General features: G+C 43.1%; 2 protein-coding genes across 2 annotated transcripts; one reads left to right on the forward strand and one right to left on the reverse strand.

Annotated features, from left to right (window-relative positions):
• Window positions 1-7066: 7066 nt before the first annotated feature.
• LOC136444276 (2,5-dichloro-2,5-cyclohexadiene-1,4-diol dehydrogenase-like) lies at window positions 7067-8215 on the forward strand. Its single transcript, XM_066441791.1, has one exon. It carries the CDS (start codon window positions 7067-7069, stop codon window positions 7868-7870), a length of 804 nt encoding a protein of 267 aa, XP_066297888.1. The 3' UTR covers window positions 7871-8215.
• A 4172-nt stretch (window positions 8216-12387) lies between these two features.
• LOC136444417 (kelch repeat and BTB domain-containing protein 13-like) lies at window positions 12388-15971 on the reverse strand. The gene is made up of 5 exons (XM_066441962.1): window positions 15858-15971; window positions 15245-15489; window positions 14405-14777; window positions 13869-14047; window positions 12388-12784 (listed from the first exon to the last, which is right to left on the reverse strand). The coding sequence occupies exons 1-5, from the start codon at window positions 15960-15962 to the stop codon at window positions 12388-12390; spliced, it is 1299 nt and encodes a 432-aa protein (XP_066298059.1). The 5' UTR covers window positions 15963-15971.
• Between the last annotated feature and the right edge of the window lie 374 nt (window positions 15972-16345).

Here is a 16345-nt window from a genome sequence, read left to right on the forward strand (position 1 = left end):
ATAACTTAATAGTTCTCCTTAATGTAACTCTTACATGACAATGTAAAAACCTTGGATTTAGATAGGTTTTAAATGAAATGAATTTTGTATATTGCGTGTTTTTGTAACTAGTACTCAATGCATATAATAATGTGCAGTTAAAACTCAGTCAAAGGTGTACAATTCAGCCCTTGACATACAAACAAGCTTTTAATCCATGTTGTTTTATTGTGGAAAATAAACCAGTCTACTACACACCGGCTGCAAATCATTTTGACTATATGTACGGCATAAACCGAAATAATTGATCGTAATTAAGTGTAAGAATATTGATATCCGAGACATCTCCTGCAGATGGATAGAGGACCATGTCTGGAAGGGCCGGCTACGACGTCGCCACTACCAACGTCACAGACGGCATGGGATACTCTCCAAGCATAGCATGGGTTTCGGCTGTTTTTTTGACGTGTTTTTAGGCGTTTTTGTCGGGCTTTCTACTTTCTCATCTTGACAAAGTAGAAAGCCCGACAAAAACGCCTAACAACACGTCAAAAACCAGCCGAAACCCATGCTATGTTTGGAGAGTATAAAAAGAGGATTGTAGCACAAATAAAGCCTTTTTCTATGTGAAAGAAACGCCTGAAATGCGCTTTCAGAATATTTTAAATACTGGGGGTATCAAAATAAAGGAAGTGATCATTTAGAAATGGTAGCAGGGTGTAGGTTTTTAGCTTAGTTTTCAAAGAGAAACCGGAAGATTCCGGGTGACTGCTGCATAAGTATTTGCGGCTTCTTAAGATATGACCCTTGACTGTCACAATTAGAACCTTTTCTGCAGTGCCGGTCCCATCCGCTTCCTGAATATACTTCACAAAATTGGTCTTCTCTGAAATGGAGAGATCAACAAAGTTCACGAAGGGCCTTAGGGGGTTGAATACTGAGTGTAATTTCAAAATTCAACTATGGAGGCACTTAAAAAAGTGTACAAACAATTGTTATTCAAAGGTTATTCAAAAGTTATTTTCTCAGTCCAATAAAACACGTACTAGGCAGTTTTGCACGCTCGTGTGTTATTCTGTGTATCATGTACAATAAAGACTTCACCTTTCGTTTTAACTATTTCATAGCCCAATATAAATTGTTTGAACGTTTTCCAGTGCCAAGACTACTCACACACGCTACCCAATTCAATCGTACGTGTCCAATCTGAATTCTATATTTAAGTCAAGACACGACCGAGCAAAAGAAGTTGTCTGTTGGTTTTCTGTTCATTATATGCTGATTTTACGTACAGATGCCATTTCCTTTCATAAACATGTGAATGTACTCTTTCGCAGTTGTCTTATCTATTTCTTTGTCAGTATGACGTGTCTCTACCATTGACAGACAATTTTCTTTATCATAAATGTATCATCTTTTCACATGTGTCTTTAAGCAGGTACGACACGCCCAAAACAGTATTATCAACAGACAACGAACACTAAGTCACCACCTACATTAATACAATGCCTCATTTGCATAATTTTCTGACCCTGGAGTATATATTGCCATTCCGCGAGTTCTCCTCATTCAGTCCCTCCAGACCTGACATCTGAGTGACGTTGTACCGTGATCTACCTGTCCAGGAATTCTGTAAGTATTATGCTCTTACCAACTGGAGGGCATGGTTTTCTGCAATGCATCATATTGGTCTCAATCATGGTTTTACGTTAATGTTTTCTTAGCGGGTAAGCACAATGATAAAACTTATGTAACTGTTTCGGCTCTGTACTCTTTTTACTGATGTTGTAATGTTTTCAAACAACTAGGGATGGTTTTGACTCTAGGACGTTTAAAAAGCAAAGTAAGACCCGACTAATCCAAGATTCCTTTTTCCCTACATCAGTTCAAACTACATCATGAAGCTGTTTGTTTGCATGCTGCTTGTAACGATGGTTGTCGTGGCAACGCTGATCGACGACTCCGAGGGATGGAGGCGCCGACGCAGGCGCAGAAGGAGCGGTAAACGTGATGCCGCAGATGGTATGTTTGGTCATCACAAACATTCAGACGGACAATTCAATTTTGTCTAGAATTTGCCTGTTTGGCTGAGGATTGTTAATACAATATTCTTACATCGCAGAACAAAACCTTTTAAATAGAGCTCGAGATACATACCACGACGTCACACTCGTAACAGTTGTAGTGTCTAAAATGTTCTTGAAGAATGAATTCGTGAATTCGTGTGATGCAGAACCAACGTGTGCCTAATCTGTGCCTTCCCGTTTCTCCTTCCAGTTGACTCAGAGCTAAGGGAGATAGTGGAAGAGGCGAGGTCGCTCCTAGAAGAACTGGAGGAACAGCCTGAACAGTTAGACAGACGGGGACTGAAGGACATGGATCTGGAGAACATGCTCGCGGATCTTGAAGAGGGTAAGTCAGTCAATCTGGGTTTCACACTCGTCGCCGTAAGACAAAGAGACCAATTTCGAGCTCGCTATTTATCCCATTTTTTTATTCCAAAAAAGTATTTCAATCGAAAACCGTGATAACTACTTTTACACGTGATAACGTCTGTCACAAATGTATCCCATTATTTCACTAGAAAGAAAATTTATGAAGCCTTATTAGTAAATCAATGGGATAGCACTCCCTTATCCCATTAATTTACTATAAAAGATATTTACATAATTCTTTTAGTGTATTGTTGGGATAGCACCACCTTATTTCTAAATGCTTTTATAGTAAATTAATGGGATAAGAGAGTGCTATCCCAACAATACACTAGTAAGAGATTTTTTAGATATCTTTTATAGTAAATTAATGGGATAAGAGGGTGCTACCCCAACAATACACTAATAGTAAGAGAATTTCATAAATCTTATAGTAAATTGATGGGATAACAATATCAAAAAAGAGTTATCCCAACTTTTCATTGCTATCCCGTTTTCTAACAGGAATTATTTTCAGAAGTAAATAATAGGAATAAATAATCAAGTCTCCATTTCGTCCTATTTACCCTATCTAGCCCACGCTAGCTAATGTGATTTACCACAAACCGTTAACGTTGTTCGTCAGCATGGCTCCTTGCGTGACCAGTGTAAGGAGCTATTGGTATTTCAAATGTATCGGTCATTGACAAGATCTAGACACAAAATGTTGGTAACCCACAGTCTGTATATTTGAGGACAAAACGGTTGATACAGATTGAGGTGTTGCTTTGAGTACAAAAATAATATGGCTGTCACTGAGATACGTTTGTTCATTGATTCATGGTTTCAACTAATTGTGCAATGCATTTGGTACTTGTCGCTAATACTGCTTTTTGTTCACAGACGATCGAAGAAGACGCTAGTTCTCAGTGATCTGCCGGATGACCTGAACAACAGATGATTCAAATGACGTCAAAATAGCAGGAGTTGCGATGGAAGGAATTAGTTATGTCGAAGAATTGAATGATTTAGACACAAAATGTCGCCTTTATCTAAATTTACATCGTCAAGAGACTGAGGGATTACATGCAATGTTATTGAACTACAAGATAATAGAAACGGATAATGTTATATAACAATGTGTGTATAAAAACATACTCAAATCTGCTCACAACATCAACCATGTATATATGAATAACAAGAATACCATGAATTCATGCTCCGTTATGCATCATTCTGTGCACTGAAAGTGCTGATTCAATAAATTTTATTGAAAGAAAACGACAACTTGTGAATCGATTTATTCTATCTACATATGTTACAATAGCACAATAATAGCACCGACTGTCCATACTTCCACACAGAGCTAACAATTACCATATGATATCATCAATGATAATGATGATACGCCAAAAATAGTTACTCAAGCAACTGGATAAAATTTTGAAACAGACGTTTCAGACAGTATCCACTGTCTTTCACAGTCGCTGACAAAAGACAGTGGATACTGTCTGAAACGTCTGACTGTTTCAAAATTTTATCCAGTTGCTTGAATAACTAACAAAGAGAGCGACCCTTGAATAACTAACAAAGTCGGTCTTCAGCGCGACCTGTGAAAAACTGGAAGCACGGTAAAATGTCGGTACCCGTACCCTTCGTGCAACGCATAGCAGAGCTACAACACTCACCTGAGTTGAAGCACCACGTAACCGCCAGCTAGAACAGCACAGGGCCGCTCCTCTCGCCTGTGGATGGAGAATAGGGGGGACTATGGCTTTAGCGCATGCGCACAGACCCCACTATGAGAGAGAAAACATTTAAAGCCTTTCTTGGTGGAATTTTTTGTGAAATTTTGGCAATTCTGGGGTGGCTATGATAGGGCAGACATTATGTACTTGTTGAATTTGTTGACCAAAACGACCTTTCTCCATCTTTTTGTTTTCTGGACCACCGCGAGATACTGGAATGGTCGCAAGCGGGCATTTTTAAGGAAAAAGGACCAACATTTTTTGGGTTGCTGTGGACTTTGTGACCTAGGGTACCCAAGAAAGCTTTGCACTTAGCTTTAAGGAGTTTTTGGAGACAATTTCTTAGTTTCCTAATTCCTAAACTTTGTCCAATTAGGAGATTTATTAGTCCTTTTGGCTAATCTCCATATTGTCAATTTTTTTGTTACGAGCATGTTGCACCTCTCCATCGGCCCATGGTAGGGAGGATGAATTTTTCACACAGATCTTCGGTACACAGGTGTCAACATAATCAGTCAGCTTACATGCTAAACATATCCCACATGTCATCAACATTTTCAGTGTACTCAGCAGTTGCAAAATCCCCTTTACCATGGTTGTAAACATAACGTTTAGATTGACCAATATTTGTTCTAGATCTTGTGAACAGCTCAAATTGTAGGATTGCATGGTCTGTATGATAGTCCGACGACACTTTTTCAACTTCAGAAAATTTGTCAGGTATGTTCGTCAAAACAACGCCCAGTGCTGGTTAGATGTTACATTGTTTATTTGAGACAGAGAGAAATCGTTTGTGATATCGCATAGATGACGCTCCGCTACTATGCATGACTACACTCCCTAGGGTTGAAAAGTTCAAGCAGGAAAGTGGGTCATCGAGGGCAAAGGTCATGAGATCCAATGAGGCTGAAGTCAATCGTGGGAGGCCCTATTGGGCTTTCAGTTTGAGCCAATATAAAATGCATGCATTCCTATGGGGAAGTTGACAAAAATTAGGTGGCATTATCTCGGGAATCATATATTCTGACTAGGAATATTTACCCTCAAATTCTAACCTGTTCTGTTGACTGTCACCAAACACAATGTCGTGAAATTCTGTTGTTGTTGTTGTTGTTGTCCTTGTTTAACGTCTATTATATCGTTAGACGTGGTCTCTAGGTGCTGTGAAATTCTATATGGCTATTCTCCGGGAAAACACCCCCGAGCCAGAGCACTTGAGCCAGTCCGCTTGCAACCATTCCACTATCTGGTGGTCCAGAAAATGAAAAGATGGAGAAAGGTAGCTTTTTTCAACAAATTCAACAAGTATTATGTTTGCCCTGTCATAGCCACCCAAGAATTGCCAAGATTTCACCAAAAATTCCACCAAGAAAGGCTTTCAATGTTTTCTCTCTCATCGTGGGGTCTGTGCGCATGCGCTATTCTCCATCCACAGGCGAGGAGAGCGGCCCTGTTTTGTTCTAGCTGGCGGTGAAGCGGTGCTCAGCTCAGGTGAGTGTTGTAGCTCTTCTGTGCGTTGCACGGAGGGTACCGTACGTAGAATATAATAATAATAATAATAATAATGATAATATCAGGTGTATTTGCAGCCAGTGCCACAGGCAGGTATCACTGAAATTGTTTGATGGTTTGAACCGGCCGACATTTTACCGTGTTTTACTTCAGTTTTTCACAGGTCGCGCTGATCGAAGACCACTAACCACACAATGTGACATGACACATATGTCATTGCGTATAAACCCGACTCTCTTGCATAATCTCCAAGCAGATGTAAGGATCGGCGTTTCTGGGTCTTTTACGCCTAAAATTCAACAGCCGAATGCAGTGTTGTGTTATCTATTAAACTGCTCGCCTTCTCAAAACTCGGAGCACCGCTACCCTAAAAAAAGCGAGTGTAGTCGAAGCCCCGGTAGAAATAGGATGGCACCCAGGCTACGCCCGGCTGTAACCGCCCCCTACTATTAGGAGGGAATCATTAAACTCCGCCAGAGAGCTTGTGTAAATACAGGCTAACCTAGGATTAGTCGGATCCTTACATCTGCTTAGAGATTTGTCTATTTGCGGAGAGGAGACTCGGGAGCTATAATAGGTTTTGGATACCAGCTAACAGCCTCCACCAAAGAAGGGAATAATTTGCCAGCAATGTCAGTCCATCGTTAAGTTAATATTTCCCTAGCGGAGGCGCCTGCGCCTGCGAATGAAACCCTCCGATGGCCAACCTCCTCTGGCAAATATTACCAACCTGAAGCTAGCCCTCGATTCGGCCGTCGATTCACAGCCTTCGATTCAGCCGTCAATTGGATTTTGGATATTCTCCCTATATCTATATAGCCGGCGTGGTTAGTCTGTTAGAGACTACCAGGCTAATGGTAAATCTCTGATCAGATTTGTTCTGGTGGCTGCTTTTCAATGTCTCAATCATCAATGTCTGTGAGATGGTATGATTCCGAACTGGTCGCTAGCTAACATCTGTGCCCTGGTCCATGTGTCTGTGGCGACCCTTTACTGACCTTTACTATCCCCTATCAGCTTCTATCAGCAAATGCAAATATAGATTACAAACATGTGACGTAAGGGTAAGTAATAAATTAACGGATCCGGATGCCATCCGCGTTAGTATGGGAGCCCCGTAATGACCCGTAATTTCCAATCAGATCTACACGGTGCAAAAATCGTATAGGCTAGCCAGAAAAGGTCCAATCAGGCACCTTCTCTGGCTGACTGGAACTTCTCTGGCTAGCTTATACCATTTTGGCACCGTGTAGATCTGCTTGGAGATTAGGATCCCCGGCAAACTAACTAGGATGGCACCCAGGCTATATATATATCCATGATCATGCCTTCTCTGGGGTTCGTGTTCTGTCCTTTGTTGTCTAGTTCAGTGAAAAACAGATTAACAGATATAACTTCTGTTTTCCAGGTGTAAACATGGCAACCAACACAGGAAAGCGCGTTGCCCTGGTAACGGGAGGCGGGAGCGGCATCGGTCGTGCCACGGCCGTCAGGTTTGCTGAGCTGGGGTACAGCTGTGTGGTGGCTGATATCGACGAGTCGAGCGCGAAGGAAACACTGCGCATGCTCCAAACTCCGGGGATCGCCGTCCAGGTGGACGTTACCAAGGCGACAAGCGTGGAAGCCATGGTAACCGCGGCGGTTCAGCACTTCGACTGTGCCTTCAACGGCGCCGGGATCGCCGAGCGCGCTACCGCCACTATCGCAGACACCACCGAGGACGAATTCGACCGAGTCATGGGCGTGAACGCCAAGGGCGTGTGGCTGTGCCTCAAGTACGAGATCGCCCAGATGCTGCAGCAGGAGCCCGTCATGAGCGACCCGGCCAAGTGGGCCGACAAGCCGGACGTGTGCCGCTTCCGAGGGGTGCGGGGCAGTATAGTCAACGCCAGCAGCATAGCCGCCCACTACCCCACGCCTATGCACGCTCCATACGGCGCGTCCAAGTGGGCGGTCCTGGGCCTCACCAAGACAGCGGCCGTGGAGTACGCCAAGGAGGGGATACGTGTGAACGCCGTCTGTCCTGGATTCGTAGATACGCCCATGCACCACCGAAATATGGAAAAGTTGTCTCCAGGAGAAAAAGAGAAGACAGAGTCTTGGCACCCTGTGGGTCGCATAGGAGCGCCAGAGGAGGTTGCCGAAGCCGTGTGCTGGTTGTGCAGCGACGCCTGTCCGTTCACTACGGGAGAGCACTTAAAAATCGCAGGGGGGAGTTGAAAGCTTCCACCGAGATATTTACTACAGGCCTCAAACGTCACCATATAACGCACAGTATCAACATTTCCCTTACATTCATTATCTAGACAGCTCCACAATATGGACAGTTCTTTCCTAAAACCATTTCCTTTCCATTTCGAACAGTCTGCCGCCAACTGCTATTGGCTGTGACGACATGAAACAGCATGTAGAGATATTTCAGTCTCAAGAAGATTTTGCGCCTTTACTTTTGTGCCAAATTTCACCTCATTCAATAAAAAAGACGAGCCTGTTAGAAAACAACTTGCATTTCTTTCTGACCCATCCCCGTGCTACCTGTCGGAGGCAATAAAGGCGATTCAAATGCTTCTGACTCTGCGTGAGTTTTTGCCACAAATTATCGTACGGTAGCCACAGCTGTGAAAGAATAGGAATGGAAGAGACACGTTACACGTATAATCCAACTATACTTTTATTGTCATTGCATCATTACTAGTATTGCTTAGCTATCTACTTGTCCTTATGACATTGCAACGATTTTGCAGCACGTTTTAGTCATTCCTCGGTTAATTATAAGTAATATTTAAACACACACACAGGCCACTGGCAGACACACACACACACACACACACACACACACACACACACACACACACACACACACACACACACACACACACACACAAAAAGACGCACACACATGCACACACACACACACAGACGAACACACACAGACACACATACGCGCGCACCCAGTAAGATGTACTCTGAAAGTTGTTCATTTGTTTGTTTGTAACGACTCTGACAGCTCAGAAATTTGAACGCCTTCTTGCTCAGGTCATGTGAGGTCAGCTTGACCAGGATGTCCCTGGACCGAGGACCGGCGATCCCCGCAGTATGCCCATGCCGTCCGTGACGTTGGTAGTGGCGACGTCGTAGCCGCCCTTCCAGACATGGTCCTCTATTCATCTGCAGGAGATGTCTCGGATATCAATATTCTTACACTTAATTACGATCAATTATTTCGGTTTATGCCGTACATAAAGTCAAAGTGATTTGTAGCAGGTATGTAGTAGACTAGTGAAAACAATATGGATTAAACGCTTGTTTGTATGTCAAGGTGAAGAAATGCTGCTACAGTAACAATTAATTAAGTGCTTCGATGAGCGGCTCCCGACGACCTTGCACTGAGCGAGTTCGTTAAAACTGAATTTTGCATTGAGTTTTAACTGCACATTATTATACAATTTCGAGGATGCATTGAGTACTAGTTACAAAAACACACAATATACAAAATTCATTTCATTTAAAACCTATCTAAATCCAAGGTTTTTACATTGTCGTGTTAGACTTATATTAAGGAGAACTATTAAGTTATTAATACATCTAAAATATCCAATGAAATAAAATAAAATACTCTTGAAGTTTTTCGCCAAAGTGAGAATTGACTGATCCTGTTTGACAAGGGGCAACTAAATGTTAGGCCATTCAGTTGATTTTTCTCGAAAACTTTTACCAATTCTGGGTGTACCAAACGCAAATCGTCGCATGGTTGTGCTCCAAGATATGGGTGGGAATTAACACCGGTAAGGGCGTCTCCACAGAGGGGGTACTGTGTTAGACTGGGTTGCCTTTTACGGGTGATATGGAGGATGTGACATCTAGTGGACTTGACCGACTTAAGGTCTCATGCCTGAATTACTCCGCGTGTAGATGCCCAAAGAGTACGGGCTACAAGAAATAATTGGGCCCCAAAGTCAGGTGTTTAAGTCGATGATAACTTGCCTTTGATCGATCCCACCTGATATACATGTAAGAAGCATTTGAGATGAAAGCCTGTTCATCTCTGACAGGATAAGGCAGGAAAGTTTCGGCATCCAAGCGATTGTCGGACGTACACGCTATTTTGATCTGCGGTCGGGCTCTCTCGGTACCAGAAAGCCTCTTGCGGCTGGCAGGTAACAGCAGTTTTAAATGCCATTACAGATCGCTCCCTAGGTTATATTTTGGTGACAATTTTTTCATTGTCTCAAGATCGTGTGTGCTTGCGATAGAAAGTAAAACATCTCCGGAAACTCCGTGTTTTCATTGGAATTACGGCCATTAAAGGTTCGTGTTTTAACGTTATTTCCTATGGGATGGCCTAACTGGCGTGTGAGACTTAAGCCAACGATTTTGCCAATCTGTTAACGCATCGAGATCAGACTGCAGACCTTGTGCAACTTGGTGATTCAAACCAACGAGGTTTGAAAACGCCCAACGAAATCATAATTATCCGTTGACGTTACACCATTTAATCTTACGTCTCAATATGTTTATACCAGTATTTTCGCATGTACACTTGTGTATGTTCCTTTTCGAATACAGCCTATGCGGCATGGGTTTGGCAACCTTTATTTCACGACTGAAACGTGAAAGTTATTGCATGTAACGTTATCATACACGACAGACGTCTGTAGCTAGACATTTGTTGTTGTTTAAGACCACCGTCTGCACAGGTACACAGTCCTTGCTTTTGTTGAAGACTACCGGTTTCTCTGGAAGGACCACCACAGGTGCGTGATGGGATACGTTAACCTTGACGGACAGGTGACGTCACTCCGCGCAGGCGTACGACACGTCACGGTCGCCATTTTGGAGAGGAAGAACTGACCGTGGCTACTTGCGGTGTCTGAACGTCAAGGGCGTCTTCATGCCCATTGTAAGAGGAATTCTCTAGTCAGAGACATTTGGGGAAAAGATGGAGTATTCACGAAAAGTTTGGTGGCTGTCCTTGCTGCTCTTGTCCGCTTGTGACACTTCCCAGGGGGATGAAAAGCTGGTACAGGGAGCGGAACCCGTGTGCGAGGATATCTTCACGATTCACCTCGACCGGATCATCCGGACGAACGAATCCCTGGAGAACAAGGCGGTGTTCCTGGACTCTTTCATGGCGGACCAGGCTGGGACGTGTCTGGAGACGTGTTGTGCCACGGATGGCTGCGACACCGCGGTGTTCAAGGAGAGTGGTGACGCCCACGGCAGCAGGAACTGCTACCTGTTCGGCTGCCAGGGCAGGTGTAGCTTTACCGGGCACTCCGGCTATCTCATCATGATTAAGCGGGACCCGGGCGACCTGACGCCGCCGCCTACAGAGCCCGAATCGAGTGGAGAGTAAGGGGATGAACCGGCCCATGACCAGTGTCCCCACCAAAATCAATTAATGATTTTGACAAATATAATTCTATCACCATTACACTTTGAAATAACATTTTGTTACCTTAGACTTTAGATCCTCCCACAGCCTTGTTGTATAGGTCAACTTGAAATAAGCTTGATAGCCTGTGCACTTGGAAAAATAGAAGTAAATTCGAATTCTGAATAAGGTAGTGCAATGCACCTGTAGAAAACTAATGCATTCGTGAGGGCAGGATCTTTAAAAGATCTGTTTTATATGGTACAAAATGTATTATATCTGCCAGGGGCACCTGATGATAAAGATGCCAAGTTCACTTCCGGGTTACTGAGCATCATAGGGCTGACCCCAAAGTTGCGTTGCGCAGTAGAGTACAAAACTTTTATAGTCCCTACTTAGTTTAAAATCTTTAAAACCTTTCTTTTGCTTGAAATTTTTTGCCCAATCTGGAGACGTTCTTGGTTAGAGGGAACAGGTAGGGTCTTAGCTTTCCCATTGTGGTTGAAATTTATTTAGTTTGCCATTTCAGTTGGCGTAAGGATAGATGTGAGGTCATGCGGTGGGATACACCAGAAATCTGGGGTCAAAGGTAGTTTGAGCTGTACAACCCTCTGTTCAAGTTCTTCGCATGGTTATCAACTAAACCCTTGTGACTTTCCAGTGAAGAAGAATTTTTAAGATTGAAGTTTGGGTTAGTACTTTTATGAAGCCTTGTTTCAGTGTATCTTAACATGCTTTCTTATGGGCCGCCATAACTTTGAGGTCAGCCCTCATACCGCATCTTACCACAGCTTGCACAAAATTTGGCGCGATTTGTACAACGCCACTTGGCAGAGAGGTGGTCAGGAATGTTTGCCAGAGCATAGGCTTAAGTTAGTTGTTTGAAATCAAAATAGTAGATAAGAAAATATATAACAGACCCCAACACATGTATCATATCATATCATATCATATACTTAAGTACAACAGTTACATTGTATTGATGGCAACATTTTTATTACATTGAAAGTATAGTTATTTTCAAAATATCAAGTAACTTGTTTCATTCACTTATCCATTCTAAGTGTTTGTAAGTCTTAGAGTGACCCTTCCTGAAAACACTGAAAGTAATTAAGTTAACTAGTTGTACTTTGATATGTAGGCAACCATGTATATCTCGGTCGCACCAATGATTTTAAAACCGTACCGGCGTTTGGACCCTACCGGCCTTTGGAAACCCCTCGCCGTTACTGTCAGAATTCGTTTTTGGACGATTCATAAAGTATCAAAACACAATCACTGAAGTTTTTTTCCCTTATTCACACTGATGATTGGATGACCATTATATGATCAGAAGTAAAACATCACAGTTAATCATTTTCCATCAGTACCGTAGATGTACCAAATGCGTGATTGGCAGGTGTAGAGTCCGAACTCTGGTGAACCCGGACCCAGGGTACCCTGGTAGCCCGGTGTACTGCCACTCCCTCGTTCCCAGGTCGCACCACTGCGTGGAGTTCTGACTCACTAGGTATAGTTTGTAGCCGTATTTGTCGTCCAAAACAGTCAAGTCGTCCACGAAGTATCTCTTCGCCAGCGGGGGTTTAAAGAGGTAGCTCCAGTTCCCGGTTTCCGTGTTGAAACACAGGGGGTCGCTCTCAAACTCCCTCAGGAACCCGCAGATGACGTAGATGTTCTGGCGAAATGACGTCATGTTGAAGACGAAGCGAACTTTGGGGATTCTGGAGATCTCTTCCCAACAAGCCGAGCCTGGGATGAGTCTGAAAAATACATAAATTTGCATTACGTTTTACTTTGCTATGTACAAAACTTTGCTTATGGTATAAGTTCAACTTATTCTCTATCGTTAATTTTCCTTAGTTTTGAGTATTGTACAATTTATGATATAATTCCTATTGCCAAGTTTCGAGGGGAGGCCCACGAAAAGCCACCTAGGCTTCTGGCCCCCCTGCATGTTTTTCCCTGTATATACTTGTTTTAAACACTTGCACATATGCGAATTAATAAACAATAAACAAATGAACAATATTTGGCGCTTCTTTAAAACGTAAATTTGATAATTATGAGGTAAACATGAAGACCTCCTAACCACTGTAAAAAAAGAAAACTTAAGTAGTACGGTCACGCAGCACATTCATCGAAACCAGCCAAAACTATCATGCAAGGAACCGTTCAAGAAGGAAGAAAAAAAAAAGGTTAGAAAACGCAAAAGATGGGAGTATAATATCAGAGCATGGACTTGCATGACACTACTAAGTTAAACTAAAGTGAAAACCAAGAAGGGGGTAGAAAAATGGTTGTCAGATAATTTGTGGTGCCCCAACGGTGTGAAATAGGGGGAATTATGGTATTCCAGTTTGGGGCAATAATACATGCATTCCTATGGGGAAGTTGACAGAAATTAGGTGTCATTATCTCAGGAACCAAAGATTCTGACCAAGAAAACTTACCCTCAAATTCTCAACAGTTCTGTAGACTGTCATCTATCAGAATTACGAGAACTTCTATAGTGGCTATTCTCCGGGGAAACACCCCCGAGTCAGCCCATTTGCCTTAAAAGGGCCCGCTCGGGACCACCCGACTATCTCGCGGGGGTCCAGAAGACAAAAAGATGGAGAAAGGTCGTTTTGGTTAACAAATTCTATAAGTATGAAGTCTGGCCTGTCATACCTACCCCAGAATTGCCAAGATTTCATCGAAAATCCCACCAAGAAAGGCTTTCAATGTTTTAATGCCCTCTTTAATTCTGACCCCGGGGTCTAGGTGCCTGCGCCAATACCCTCATCCCCCCCAATAGGCTGATAGACTAAGAGATACATGAGATGAGAGATGAGGAGCACAAACCTATAGATAACTTCTCCTTCCGGTACAGAGATGTTTGTGTAGACCGCCCCTCGACAGCTGGTCAGGTTTGCGTTCAGCATGGGTCTCGGCAGTCTGGGGGCGTCACGCCACCTACCGGTCCGGAAGCTGTACTGCTCCACTGAGCACAGGTCCACCAACTCGTGCTCGTCCGAGTCCGTCTGAAGGAACAGAGTCATTCTCTTTTATCGAACATCAATGTTTAAATCAACTCCTACTGTAACTTTATCTTGATAGAAGTGTCTTTTTGAAATCAAACTCGGGAATAACAGCAGTTTTAATTGTTCTCCGTATGAAAAATTCACTTCATGATTAAAATTTTAACAACTTGGAACTCGTCAAAGATATTGATATACATTAATTTGATCTCAAAACAAACCATGCAATAGAATAGAGTGCTGAAGTTTTTTTGACGATATTCAAGTTAATACTAATTATAGTGTTTGTAAAGAATTTTCAAAAAGTAGTTAGCATCCGCGGACGTATACTCATTGGGAGGGGAGTAGAGTAACTGGTACCTTTTTGTGGATTGTACAACCCCCAACCGCATACAGTATATTAGCAGCATCTATTCCAGCCAATCCGCAGTGCGCTCTCAGAACGCGCGGATGTGGGAACGACGCCCAAGTGTTGTACAACGGGTCGTAACAGAACGCTTCCTTCTGAAGTTCCTTACGATGTGAAGACGTGAAACCGCCCAGGATGACTAAGATGTTGTGGACGATGGCGACGGAGGAGCCGTGGGTACAGAGGGATGGCGGGAAGGGGGAGATCGGCCCCCACTTCTGCTCGAAGTGGTCGAAGACGTAGAGAGAGCGCGGGGTCTCCATGCTGTCCAACTGGGCGTTGTTATAGGTTCCCACCGCGCAGATAAACTGTTGTGGTTCGTATCTATCATCGTCACAAGAACAACACAGACAATGGCTATTACAGTAATATGGTTTTGGGTAAACATGTATTTATCAAAACGGAGGTTAATTATAGCTTGAAACTGTCAGCTGTGTTGGTAGAATGCATTTTGAAACGATTTGGCTCGCCCCTGCGGCGTCGCCAAAAAGATTGTTAAACTGTAACTGTCCACAGAAAGGACTAGTCTGTAAAACATTAATCTCACGGTAAAGGAATGCATACACAGCTTCTGTGACGTCGCCTTATGTATATTACACACACGTGAAATTAGTGAGCAGTGGATCTAATGTAGCAGATAGTATGTGGCGTCCTTCGTCCAGAGATCCCTGAATTGAGACGGAAGACGCCACAAATTATCGCTTCGCTCACTCGGTGGTTTATTCAGCGGTGATTGGCCAGGCGTTATCTAGCCCTAGTCATTATATCCAGTAACACACAGCCCACTTTACCTCAGTCCTACCAGTTTATCTCTCTCTTGTTCCGTCAGCCCGTTGTACTCCATGGATTGCAGCAGAGCCAGGTAGTTCTTCCTCATGAACATGTATGCAGCTTTCTCCAAATCCGCTAGGTAGTGCTTCTCCGCCACGCGCAGACATCGCACACACGTTTCTATCTTCATGGCGCGCCTCATGTAGTTCATGACTCCGTCCATTTGAAGAAATACTGCGGTTTCTAGAATCTCCTCTGGGCCTACCTAATGTAGAAAGGTAAACAGTAGTAGCTTACAACATCTCATAATGACATAAATCGCAACAACGTACATGACACAAAAGGTTATAGTCATTTTCTGCGGTCGCTTGCTCAGTTTATTTAACTGTGGATGTTTTTGTCTACTGTAAGATTCAAAACAAACAAAGATGTCGGTGACTGCAGTAATATCAGCACTACAGGCCTTTCATTTATATATGAATTCTGGCTCTAAATGTTTTTCGTGTGATTTAGTCTAGCATTTGGATTGAGAAATATTTGTAGTCTCCGGAAGCTTCCAGGACTAGCTAGCTAGTCTTTGTTGTGTGGAAGATTAGGACTACCAACGTTTGTCAAAACTCAAAAGATAGTAACCTTGTCAAATCGCATCCGTCTTGTGCTGAAGAAGTCTAAGATCGTTCTGAAGACTTCAGGAGGAACGCCGTGCAGCTCGACCCTGTTCTCACAACTCTCTTTCATCCCGGACGACAGCATCGCAGTGAAGTAGCCGCTCTCTCGTGTCAACTTTTCCTTCCTGACGCAGAATTCCTCTTCACCAATCACAACAAGGAGGATCTCGTCTTTATCCCCTTCCAAATTCCGTTCTTCGTTGTTTTCGTCGGCCATTTCGGTTATAAGATCTTCTGTGTCAACTCAGTCTGTAAATACAAAAAACAAGGAGACAAGAAAAACAAGTATAGCAGAGCAAAACCCGCTGAAGGTATATTTTCTCTGAATAAGTACATGAAATGACATTCAAGAGAGTAGCTTAACCATGAAATAGGTTATCCCAATATGTGCTACATTTGTTAGTCCAGTGGTCACATTGTTTTACATTCCTGACACATGTACATCTACATCTA

This window comes from Branchiostoma lanceolatum, chromosome 11, assembly GCF_035083965.1.
Source record: "Branchiostoma lanceolatum isolate klBraLanc5 chromosome 11, klBraLanc5.hap2, whole genome shotgun sequence".
Classification (NCBI taxonomy): Eukaryota; Metazoa; Chordata; class Leptocardii; order Amphioxiformes; family Branchiostomatidae; genus Branchiostoma; species Branchiostoma lanceolatum.

Excerpts from the sequence above, each read along its gene's own strand:
- LOC136444276 (XM_066441791.1), top strand. The coding sequence starts at position 7,067 with ATGGCAACCAACACAGGAAAGCGCGTTGCCCTGGTAACGGGAGGCGGG.
- LOC136444417 (XM_066441962.1), bottom strand. The coding sequence starts at position 15,962 with ATGAAAGAGAGTTGTGAGAACAGGGTCGAGCTGCACGGCGTTCCTCCT. Across the intron at positions 14,778-15,244 it reads GATAAACTGGTAGGACTGAG|ATACGAACCACAACAGTTTA; the intron begins GTAAAGTGGGCT and ends TGACGATGATAG. Across the intron at positions 12,785-13,868 it reads GAAGGAGAAGTTATCTATAG|ACTCATCCCAGGCTCGGCTT; the intron begins GTTTGTGCTCCT and ends TGTATTTTTCAG.